Genomic DNA, 12928 nt, shown 5'->3' with positions numbered 1-12928 from the left:
TAATTTCCCAAAAATATCACCTTTATCTTCGTCTCTGAAAATGCGACAGCTTACAAAATAATTTCATACATTTTAAGAGCTTCTAACCCGCACATACGATTCAGAGTCTGCTACAACGGGGAACATCTGTACCATAACAAGGACCGTGTCACGCAGTTGTGCCATATCTACGTACTGCTTAAGTTTAGCGTTTGGAAAGCACTGCAAAACTGAAGTTAAAGTCGCAGCATCACCCCACAACAAATTAGCGTATTTGTATTGTTCTTTATGCTTTTTCCCTCAACAATCTAAAAGAATAATACCAGCTTCCCGTCACGATGATATCTTGTTATGATCTGTTGACAGCTATCACGTGATCTGTAGCGACTTACACTAATCTGTGTTAATCATCAGATGTAGGCCTGCTACTAACCTAATATTATTCTACCGTGCTGCATGGAGAGTTCACAGAACACTGTTACTCCGTTTCGAATACTTTGTATGTCGGTCGATGTTACCCTCTACTGCCGTTTCGTTCGATTCTCAAGAGACTGTGCCACTTTGTCAGCTTTATTATGAATATATCATGCAGCGAACTACCCTAACCGTCTCGAAAAAAGCGGAGCTACTTCCGTATGTATGAAGGGTAAAAATACGCCCCAAATTGTGTACCAATATTTCAATAATTCTCATGACTGACAGCTTGCCTCAATTGTGAACAATTGTGGCTAAGAGAAACATCCCTTTAGTGTTTTTTGAATACAGGATTACTGGCATCCAGCTTCAATCATTGACGCAGATTAAATATCAGGGCGAAACGACATTAAATGCAACGAGCACGTAAGATCAGTTGCGATGATGCCGAATGAACGAGATTTGCAAGGAAGTGTAGTGAACCTGTAAAAGAGACACCGCACAGAACGATTCTTGAGTACTCCTAGAAAGTTTGGTATCCACACCAGGTCGGTTTAGGGGAATACATTGAAACAAGTCAGATACGTGCTGCCAGATTTGTTACCGATCGGTTCGATCAGTGCGAGAGTGTTATGGAAATGCTCCATGAGCTTATATTGGGATCCACGAGGGAAGTTCAGAAAACCAGGATTTGCGACATGGTACGAGGGTCAGTCAAAAAGTAATGCCTCCTATTTTTTTTTCTACGTTTAATTGTCAGGAAATTTAAATGCAATTACATAGGTTGAAAACCACAACATTGAGGATCATTTTGTCATTTTTCAATGTAATCTCCGCCCATCTCTACAGTTTTGGTCCATCTTTGAACAAGGGCATGTATCCCAGCACGGTAAAAATCACAGCTCTGCTTCCTAAGCCATTGACGCACGGATGTTTTGACGGCCTCCTCATCTTCAAAATGAATCCCACGATGAGCTTCTTTTAGTGGCCCGAACAGATGGAGGTCTGATGGTGCCAGGTCAGGGCTGTATGGGGGATGAGGCAAAACTTCCCATCCAATTTTGACAATCTCGTCAGAGGTGTGACGACTGGTGTGTGGTCTTGCATTGTCATGAAAAAGAAGAACATCTGCCATTGATTTTGTTGGGCGAACTCGCTGAAGACGTGCTTTAAGTTTGTTGAGGGTTGTGACGTATTGAACAGAATTTATTGTGCATCCCTGCTCCAAAAAATCAACCAGAATCACACCCTCTGTATCCCAGAAAACTGTTGCCATAACTTTCCCTGCCGATCGCACAGTTTTGAATTTTTTCTTCCTCGGCGAGCTTGTGTGACGCCACTCCATTGACTGCCTCTTTGATTCGGGTTCAAAAAAATGCACCCATGTTTCGTCCCCGGTCACAATTTTTTTCAGAAACTCATCTCCCTCCAAACGGAAGCGCTGCAAGTGTTGGGAGGCTATTGTTTTCCTTGCCTCTTTATTCTGATCGGTTAACATTCTTGGAACCCACCGTGCACAAACTTTTGAGTACCCCAATTGTTTAATAATCGTGATCACACTGCCTTTACTAAGAGAAATAATGCGACACACTTCATCTGCAGTCACCCGACGGTCACCACGAATGATGTCATCAACTTGCTGAATGTTGTGTGGAGTCACTGCACTCACCGGCCTGCCGCTCCGCTTTTCGTCAGTCAACAGTGTTTGCCCTTCAGCTTCCTTACAACGACGAACCCATCGTCTAACAGTGCTGACATCCACTGTCACAACACCATACACCTTCTTCAGTCTTTCATGAATGCGTATGGGCGTTTCACCTTCTGCATTCAAGAATTCAATCACACAACGCTGTCTCAAACGAACATCGATGTCGGCCATCTTACAAACTTCTGCTGTGCTGCCACCTGTTGACACAGAAAGTTACTACTGCAGTGGATTGCAGAAGAAGGTTTGAGGAATGGCGCCAAATTCAAATTTTTCACTTAACTTAATTTCTTTAAGTAGAAAAAAAATGGGAGGCATTACTTTTTGACCGACCCTCGTATAAGACGATTCTACCGCTCCAACGTTCATCACGCATGATGATAAAAGGGGCGAAAGAAAACAGATTAGGGTCCGTAGACATGTACGCAGGTAATTCTATTTTTTGCCTCGCTGTATTAGCGACAGGAAGAGGAAAGGGAATGTCTAACAGTAGTACAGACTACTCTCCGCCGTACATTAAAGAGCGTCTTACGGAGTATATACAACAAGCTTCCGTTTACGTGGATATGGATCACACAGCTTGCGCATTATCCAGCTACCTTTCGGGGATTTTTGAAAAATAAAAGATGCAGCCTCAAGTATTATTGTGCAGTTGTAATCAACATTTTCGAAGGGAATGCAAATTTTTAGTTGCGAAGACGTAGATGACGAAAGCATCCGCGGTTGGTTAATTAGTGATGTCTCTGAACCGGGATTTGAGCGGCTATGTAACACGGATGTAGTGAGCAAAGAGTATCCTGTAGAGGGAGACAACGAAGATGAGGCGATCGAGAAAGCCATTATCACGCATACCGAGGCACTGAAATGCATTTATCTGTTACTAGAGTATGCAAGGTAAAATTCATTTATTACATATGGTGGCCGTCTTCCTCTGGCCGCCTTAAGGAGTCGGAGTGTCCATAGTCGCTATACAGCAACCTGAGAGACTACTGCCACGGGAAACATTCTTCTTTAACATGCGCAGCAAAGGAAGTAACAAAGACCGTAACTAAAGGCTATTTGCAGGAACCAGTATGTGGCCCACAGTTTTTGGACGTAGCACTGGAGACCATACTACACACGTTTTTCAAATTAGGTGCTTTGTGCTGCCTCCTACTGCCAGGTACTCCATATCAGAGACCTCAGTAGTCATTAGACATCGTGAGAGAGTTGAATCGGGCGCTCCGCGGAACTCACGGACTTCGAATGTGGTCCGGTGGTTGGGTGTCACTTGTGTCATACGTCTATACGCGAGATTTCCACACTGCTAAACATCCATAGGTCCACTGTTGCCGATGTGATAGTGAAGTGAAAACGTGAAAGGAGACGTACAGCACAAAAGCGTACAGGCCGACCACGTCTGTTGACTGACAGAGACGGCCTACAGACGAAGAGGGTCTTAATGTGTAATAGGCCCACATCTATCCAGAACATCACACAGGAATTCCAAACTGCACCAGGATCCACTGCAAGTACCATGACAGTTAGGCGGGAGGTGAGAAAACTTGGATTTCATGGTCGAGCGGTTGCTCATAAGCTACACATCAAGCCGGTAAATGCCAAACGACGCCTCGTTTGGTGTAAGGGGCGTAAACAATGGACGATTGAACAGTGGAAAAACGTTGGGTGGAGTGACGAATCACGGTACACAGTGTGGTGATTCGATGGCAGGGTGTGGGTATGGCGAATGCCCGGTGGAAGTCATCTGCCAGCGTGTGTAGGGCCAACAGTAAAATTCGGAGGCGGCGCTGTTATGGTGTGGTCGTGTTTTTCATGGAGGGGGCTTGTACCACTTGTTGTTTTGCGTGATACTATCACAGCACAGACCTACATTATGTTTTAAGCACCTTCTTGCTTCCCATTGTTGAAGAGCAATTCGGGGTTGGTGATAGCATCTTTGAACACAATCGAGCACCTGTTCATAATGCACGGCCTATGGCGGAGTGGTTACACGAGAATAACATCCCTGGAATAGGCTGGCCTGCACAGAGTCCTGACCTGTGCAGAACACCTTTGGGATGTTTTAGAACGCCGACCTCATGACAGGCCTCACCGACCGTCATCGATACCTCTCCTCAGTGCAGCACTCCGTGAAGAATGGGCTGTCATTCCCCAAGAAACCTTCCAGCACCTGATTGAACGTATTCTTGCGAGAATGGAAGCTGTCATCAAGGCTAAGGGTGGGCCAACACCATACTGAATTCCAGCATTACCGATGGAGGGCGCCACGAACTTGTAAATCATTTTCAGGCAGGTGTCCGGATACTTTTCATCACATAGTGTATAGACAGCAGTAACCTAAGCGGCCTAATTCCTTTTGCAGATGACGTGTTGTTCGTTGTAAGCGGTGATTCGGGAATAATCACAGACGACAAATGTAACACAGCACCCCATAAACTTGAAGGATGGTGCCGAAGTGTCAAATTATGACTAGCACCTCAAAAAAACTATGTACCTCCTGCTGAAAGGGACCCTAGCAAGAAATACTAAAATAAAATTAAACGATGTAAGGATTTCATGATACGTTGTAATGAGGCATCTATCTATCGCTTGCTGGCCAGTGTGGCCGAGCGGTTCTAGGCGCTTCAGTCTGGACTCGCGCGACCACTACGGTTGCAGGTTCGAATCCTGCCTCGGGCATGGGTGTGTGTGATGTCCTTAGGTTAGTTAGGTTTAAGTAGTTCTAAGTCTAGGGGACTGATGACCTCAGATGTTAAGTCCCATAGTGCTCAGAGCCATATCTATCGCTTGAGCCTTGTCCTGCAGTTACGCAGGGTCAGCCATCGTTAATCGGATTTGGCATGTTAATGTTTAAGGGATGGCCGGATGCCCTTCCTGCCGCCACCTCGTACCCCCAGGACGGAATTAGTGTACCCCAACTGTCTGCGTCGAGTGTAATCAATGGGAAAGTGCGAATGTGTTCAGATATCTGCGAGCCGTGTGACTGTGGCGGAACATGGGGACCAGCTCGGTATTCACCTAGCGGGACGTGGAAGACCGCCTAAAAACTACATCCAGGCTGGCCGGCACATCGGCCCTCGTCGTTATCGTCTGGGCGGATTCGATCCGGGGCAGGCGCGCCTATCCGAATCCAGAAAGCAGCGCGTTAGTGCTCTCGTCTACCCTGGCGGGTTACGTTGTAACGAGGCATCGATGATTATTAAATCAAACAATGGAAAATCCGGAATGGAATGTAACGATATTATGAAAAGAAAGTTGCTACTCACCATATAGCGAAGATGCTGAGTCGCAGATAGGCACAACAAAAAGACTCTCACAGTTAAAGCTTTCGGTCATTGGCCTTCGTCAACTCTATGGTTATTCCTTGACGAATGTCGTAACTTGGGACAGCATATAAAGGAGGCAGGTACAAAAGATACAAACGTCTTGATTATTTCGAAATATTCATAACCCAGGAATAAATAATTAATACTTACATTTAGTGCTGTCGATAAAAATGTGACTGTACGGCCTACGTTAGCTTCCTAGACAATAGGCTGTAATTGTGAAGAATAAATAAATAAATTTTCTCTGTAAGATTGTGGAGAAATCCATTAAGTTTAATAAACCAGCCTGCCTGTGTTTTATTGACTTGTCGAAAGCCTTCGATAGTGTTGGAAAAAAGGATATGTTCCAAAACTCAACCGACTAGAGAGTGTCAATGGGTATCGTAAAAATCAAAGATATACAGAGTGTCCCAGGAAGAATGGTCAGTATTCAGCAATATGAGAGGAACGATCATTCGTAACAAAAAGCCTAGTAAACATGGTCTTTAAAATGCATCCTTAAAAGCTACGAGCATTTCTTCAGCTTCGAAAGTGTGCAACACATCTCTTCTACTGCAAACTATTTTCTTTCCGTATTTTAAGAGGAGTCAGTATGGAACAAAACAAGAAAAATTTGTCAAGTAAACATGGTGCTGACATGCATACCCTTAGAGCCATGAGTACTCGTTCTTGGCTAATGTGAAACACATCTCTTCGGACCTCTTTTTCTTGTTTCAGTCTTTACTACCACCAGCCAAAATATGGAAAGCAAAGAGCTTGCAGTAGAAGATATTTGTTTCACAGTGTCGAAGATGAAGAAGCTCTTAAGGTATGCATCCTAGAGCCCATGTTTACTGGACCTTTTTGCTACGAATGGTCGTTCCTGTCGTATCCCTGAATATTGACCAGCCCCCTGGGACACACTGTATATATAGGTAATAAAGCTATAATTAAAACACACGAACGATTGAAAGATAAAATTATGATACATAAAGGAATTAGACAAGGAGAATGATTAAGCCTACCCCTATTCAAGTTGATAGGGACAAAATAACTGATGTTGTAAGAGACGAACCAGCATATAAAATCTGAAATAAAGTCTTAAATGTTGTAAGTTGTGCTAATGCTGCTGTACTGGTAGCAGATACTGAGGATAATTTGCAAAGTTTACTTCGCCAGTTCAATAACTTGGAAAATTCATCTAAAAATTCAAAGTGTATGGTAATATGGTAAGTTTTAGATATGTTTTCTGTTATTGTAAATAATTCACCTCTAATGTACTGGGACAAAGATGAATGAGTGCACTGCATGGGTAGTGAATAAGATCCTTGACTCTGTGTTCAGTTTTATCTACGGTTGACTTGCTAGTCAGTCAGTTGTGCAGCACTGAGGCATTCTTATTTGAGACATGGTAGCGAACAGTTGAGTTTTTCAGTGAATGAAATCTCTTATTTGTAAATATGAAAGAAACTATCTGGAATACTTCAATATGGAGTTGAAAACTCATTTATAATATTTTGTTGTTCTTTATATTGATGGAGAATATTTTAGAGAAATTTTAAAGGTAATGAGAGAATTTTGTAATTGTTAGTCTTCTAATGTTGTGCGGTCTCTTTGTCAATAATCAGAGTTTGATTTCTTGAGAACGATTTTCTTCAGTGAACAAGCCTTCTCCATGATTCATACCAAAATTTTAAATATTCTATCGTGTTTCCATTGCAGCTTACGCCAAACGGCCCAACAGATTGTTTCTGACGAGTAAAAAGAAAGAAATTAGTAGTGAGAAGTTTATTTTACTTTAGCTATTGCATCTGCTGATACGTATTTGCTTTTGAGAACGTCAGTACTCCAGAGACAAAAACAGCATGCTGAGCAAGATGTAAGTCACGTTTATTTCAAGGCAGATCTCACCTTGTATTCTTGAGCAAACAATGTGTAGTCGAGATTGTCAGGTGTCGTGCTAGCAAGCATATTAATTTTCAGTGCACAGTGTTGGTGATTTCAAACAATTATTTTCTTCCGAGTAGAGTAGTAATTTATTTTTGTGGATATTCCAAGTCAAACTTTGCAGTTCATTACACGCAACATTCATAATGTACTTCGGCAATGAGTTTTAGTTACATAGTTTTCATTGAGCACACAATTAGTTTCTTTTGGCATCTAATTAGATTCATTTTCTTTATTTAAAATTTTGTATTTCATGAACTTTAAATTTTTATTTCACGACACTGTTCGCATGCGCAACACACGACCTACCAAAAGTCAGTTTTGCTCAGCAATTGAATACGATAGAAAACAAGAAAGTTTTTGAAATCAATATTTATAATCATATTTCTCTCACATACAGAAAATATTTCATAGGAAGTTTAGAGTATCAAAAACACCTCCTATTTGTTAATTAGAAGTAGATGGTCTGTCAATTGAACAAGTGATTTGCTTTGATTATCTAGGTTCTGTTAAGCATCAGTTATAAAGTCTTAACCTTGGAAGTGAAGAACCAAGTGACAAAGGCAGTAAGGGTAGCTGGTTGTTTGCAAAATACTGTATGGAGAAACAAATTTATGAGAACTGAGGAGAAAATAAAAATATGTAAAGTAATGGTGCATACTGTTGTGACATATGCATCAGCATCTAGAAACAGAAACGAAAAAAATAAAACAAAAGTTAATGGCAGTGGCAATGAGGGTACAAAGACAGACCAAGGACTAACTATGTGTGACAACAGAACAATTTTATAGATAAGAGACCAGTGTGAAATACAAGATATAAATAAATGGATGAAGGCTAGAAAAAGAAATTGAAAGGATTATGAGGAATGGTTGGACACCACAAGACTAGCTAAAATTTGTAAGCTTGGGAGACAGCAAGAGGAATGACTGCCTAGACGACTACCCAGAAGATGAGACAACAGCTGGTCCAGAACATACACGGAATGAGGCCAACAAACAGGGGAAAAGCTAGTCAGCAGAAGCAGAAAATGACGTAAATAAATAAATACACCGATTACCTGAGTCTTCTGAAAATGAGAACCATCGTCAGGATGAACGTGAATGACAAACAGAAGGAAAATGGGAGATTATTTCCCTGAAAATGAACTGAAAGCGTCTGGAAGCAGTGTGTCTAAGGTGGGCTTTTTCATATAATTTGTCAGTGTCCGATAAGTAACTCACAAGTAATTCAATGGGCTTTCAGTTGTGACATGTGGTATGTTTTGAAAATACAATAAATAGCATTGTTATTTATAGATTGTTCCGTTACTTCTTGGTAAAACAATTCCATATTTACAGTTGAATAGCAAGTACATTGTTTTTTTACTCCACCGATTTTTTTTTAATTTCAAACTAGTTTTCGGCTTTTTGGGCCATCTTCAGGAAACAACTGACCAGCCTCTGGAAGGGACATTAGTTTTTAGGTAAACAAACATTATAAGCAAAGATGCATCCAATTGCATGGAGTGTTGTGCATCAAAGCTGTTTCTTAACTTTCCAATTACTCTTTACCCAATAGGCAATATTAAACACGATAAATACTTAAACTACACAGTATGACAAGATATGTGGTTATAACGCTAAAGTTTGTGAGGTCCTGACACTGACTGAGAAACTGATAAACAGAGCACTCGTCACTTCCGTTTTGCAACATCTTTTTTAACAATGTACGCTAAACTTTAGACAACGGACAATATTATACACAATAATTAAAATACACAATCTTACTGAATTACAGGCAAATAACATGTAATAATATAAGACTGTGTATTTTAATTATTGTTTGTAATATTGCCTGTTACCTAAAGTTTAATTTACAATACTGAAAAACATATTGTTGCACAACATACGTGAGGAATGCTCAGTTTAACAGTTTCTCAGGAAATGTCAAAACCTCACAGACTTTAGCTTTATAACCACTTAACTTGTAATATTGTGAACTTTCATTAGTTATGTCAAGACCTCACCGACTTTAGCTTTATAACCACTTAACCTGTAATATTGTGAAGTTTCATTATTTATTTTGTTTATTGTTGTTCTTTGGGTAAAGAGTAATTTCAGTGTTAAGAAACAAGTTTGATGCACAACAGTGTACGAAAGTGGATTGTATCTTTGCCTACAATATTTGGTTACCTACCAACTAGTGTCTCTTCCACACGCTAGTCAGTTGTTTCCTGAAGATGGCGCAATAAGCTGAAAACTAGTTTGAAATAAACAAACCTCAGCAGAACAAAAGCAGTGTACTTGTTATTTAGACATAAAGTGTAAGTAGCAGTTTCCAGTAAAGAAATGTGTGTTTCTTATTATCTGTGTTTTCCGATTATCCATGCAGTCTCGGGTCTGTTTTAACGCGGAAAGTCGGGAGCCAGTAGTCTGCAGATGTAGGTAGAGAGACAGTGCTCGGAGAAGTGGCGGTGCAGCCCCGTACTCACCGAGTAGCACGGCGAGGCTCAAGCAGGTGACGGCCGCAGACGCCATGGTGTGGTGTGCCGAGATGTGTTGCCAACAGCTGGCCCGCGACCGCCGCTTTATACCGCCCCAGACCGCACCACGGCCAGCACCGGGCGTGACCCCGCGACCCCTCGCTGTGATGGACGCCCTCCGGTCGCGCCGCTAACTGCCGGCCAGCGTCCTGTCCGGCCACAGCCTGCCTGAGAGGGACTGCCCGTGGCCTCCACTGGCAACGTGACCTCTGTTCCGCGTCACCGACCGCTGGCACCGCGCTGCCGGCTCTCCGCTCGAATCCACGTGCCATCTCTCACCTTACTGTGCAAACACTGTTGCAGCACAGGTGGACGTCCCGTCGCGCACCTAACACTGCAACAAACAAAATAATACCGTTTTGTGTCAGCAGGAAATATGGTAATCTTCCGTTTGAGACGCTGTAGTGTGCCACACATTTCGCCGCACTATCTTCCTGGAGAACTGAGTGAGGTTACGTGAACTTCGTGTTATTTAAGTACATGTTTGCAATTGATTTTAAGCTATCTTCCCGATGAGCTAAAGACTTGAAATTTTAAATAGCTCAGAACCGTATGACAATCGAATATTAAATCACTTTCTTTTCCGTCTGTTCGGCAGAGATGCGGGGTAGGGGTGAAAAGGTTCATAACTCCATACGTCTCAGCTGCTCTGCAGGACTGGTATGTCATGCAGGTAAAACCGGAATGCACTCCAGGCGGTACGCGAGTGGATGGGATACCTGAGCAGAGAGAGGGGGAAAGGGAGATGGACAGACAGGCGAAGCAGGGGAAGGAGGTGATGTGTAATGTATGTGACATACACATATATTGGCAAAATCTTCACGTAAATAGCTAGTACACACACCAAAATAAGTTTTACATCAAACCAGTTCTCAGATATCCTGAAGATAGACGTTGACTGTGGATATTGTAGCCGGCCGGTTTGGCCGAGCGGTTCTAGGCGCGTCAGTCTGGACCCGCGCGACTGCTGTGGTCGCAGGTTCGAATCCTACCTCGGGCATGGATGTGTGTGATGTCCTTAGGTTAGTTAGGTTTAAGTAGTTCTAAGTTCTAGGGGACTGATGACCTCAGATGTTAAGTCCCATAGTGCTCAGAGCCATTTGAACCATTTGGATATTGTATCACAGACACAGTCCCCTTGACTATTCAGAGATGTCACTAAACCCGCCCAAAAATGGAAACAACCACGCATCAGCAGCGCCTATTAGACGGCGGTAGTCCGACAGCCGATCAGTTCCAATCATTCCACCAGGAAGGAGGTACACGGCTCGTGTTGTCTGTAGTTCAACCATACCTAGACCGTCAGTATCGCGGTTCGATCGCGTCCGCATTGTTACTTTGCGCCAGGAAGGGCTCTCAACAAGGGAAGTGTCCAGGGGTCTCGGAGTGAACCAAAGCAATGTTGTTCGGACATGGAGGAGATGCAGAGAGACAGGAACTGTCAATGACATGCCTCGCTCAAGCCGCCCAAGGCCTACTACTGCAGTGGATGACCGATGCCTACGGATTATGGCTCGGAGGAAGCCTGACAGCAACGCCACCATGTTGAATAATGCTTTTCGTGCAGCCACAGGACGTAGTGTTACGACTCAAACTGTGCGCAAGACTGCATGATGCGCAACTTAACTGCCGACGTCCATGGCGTGTTCCATCTTTGCAAACCACGACACCATGCAGCGCGGTACAGATGGGCCCAACAGAATGCCGAATGGACTTCTCAGGATTAGCATAATGTTCTTTTCCCTGATGAGTGTCGCATATGCCTTCAACTAGACAATCCTCGGAGACGTGTTTGGAGGCAACCCGGTCAGGCCGAACGCCTTAGACACACTGTCCAGCGAGTGCAGCAAGGTGGAGATTCCCTGCTGTTTTGGGGTGGCATTATGTGGAGCCGACGTACGCCGCTGGTGGTTATGGAAGGCGCCGTAACGGCTGTACGATACGTGAATGCCATCCTCCGACAGATAGTGCAACCATATCGGCAGCATGTTGGTGAGGCATTCGTCTTCATGAACGACAATTCGCGCACATCTTGTGAATGACTTCCTTCAGGATAACGACATCGCTCGACTTGAGTGGCCTTCATGTTCTCCAGATATGAACCCTATCGGACATGCCTGGGATAGATTGAAAAGGGCTGTTTATGGACGACGCGACCCACCAACCACTCTGAGGGATCTACGCCGAATCGCCATTGAGGAGTGGGACAATCTGGACCAAGAGCGCCTTGATGAACTTGTGGATAGTATGCCACGACGAATGCAGACATTCATCAATGTAGGAGGATGTGCTACTGGGTATTACAGGTACCGATTTCCTCTTAACTCAGACCTCACGCAATTAGAGGTAAAAGTCAAATCAACCCTTTTCTTGAAACTTGGAACTTCCAGGCAAATTAAAACTGTGTGCCGGACCGAGACTCGAACTGGGGACCTTTGCCTTTCTCGGGCAAGTGCTCTACCAACTGAGCTGCCGGCCGGTGTGGCCGTGCGGTTAAAGGCGCTTCAGTCTGGAACCGCGTGACCGCTACGGTCGCAGGTTCGAATCCTGCCTCGGGCATGGATGTGTGTGATGTCCTTAGGTTAGTTAGGTTTAATTAGTTCTAAGTTCTAGGCGACTGATGACCTCCGAAGTTAAGTCGCATAGTACTCAGAGCCATTAGAACCAACTGAGCTACCCGAGCACGACTCACGCCCCGTCCTCACAGCTTTACTTCTGCCAGTACCTCGCTTCATTCTGGGAACCCTGTTCTTATTTCCGCATGCGATATATGACATCGCGGCTGCACTTGAATTTGATTCAACTTTTCTATAACGAATGAGCAATATGATCGCTCTTTAGCCCTCCTGTACTGCATCAAAGAGAGGTTATATTTCAGGTGAATATTCTTAGATCATACTCACGCTTTTTATGGGACGCGAGGTGCGTTGGTTGAAAATCGTTTTAAAATTTTCAGACTTAATAAAAAATATAAAATTTCAGTTCACTTGATACAGTAATCCCTAGACGGACGTGTATTGAAACGGAGATAAATGCTTATGAATTAACATGTAA

At 43.4% G+C, this 12928-nt stretch overlaps 1 protein-coding gene across 2 annotated transcripts in view; it reads right to left on the bottom strand.

Moving 5' to 3' along the window:
• LOC126481173 (uncharacterized) overlaps positions 1 to 9997 on the bottom strand; it is a 40503-nt gene extending 30506 nt beyond the window's left edge. The window contains exon 1 of one of the 2 annotated variants that reach the window (XM_050104743.1): positions 9824 to 9997. In XM_050104743.1, the coding sequence (XP_049960700.1) occupies positions 9824 to 9869 (46 nt within the window). In that variant the 5' untranslated portion in view covers positions 9870 to 9997. The remainder of the gene's footprint in view (positions 1 to 9823) is intronic. The other variant, XM_050104741.1, reaches the window with a different exon arrangement.
• Positions 9998 to 12928: the final 2931 nt, after the last annotated feature.

Source organism: Schistocerca serialis, chromosome 5, assembly GCF_023864345.2.
Source record: "Schistocerca serialis cubense isolate TAMUIC-IGC-003099 chromosome 5, iqSchSeri2.2, whole genome shotgun sequence".
Classification (NCBI taxonomy): Eukaryota; Metazoa; Arthropoda; class Insecta; order Orthoptera; family Acrididae; genus Schistocerca; species Schistocerca serialis.
Note: the sequence above shows the minus strand (reverse complement) of the source record. Positions and strands in the feature narration are given on the sequence as shown.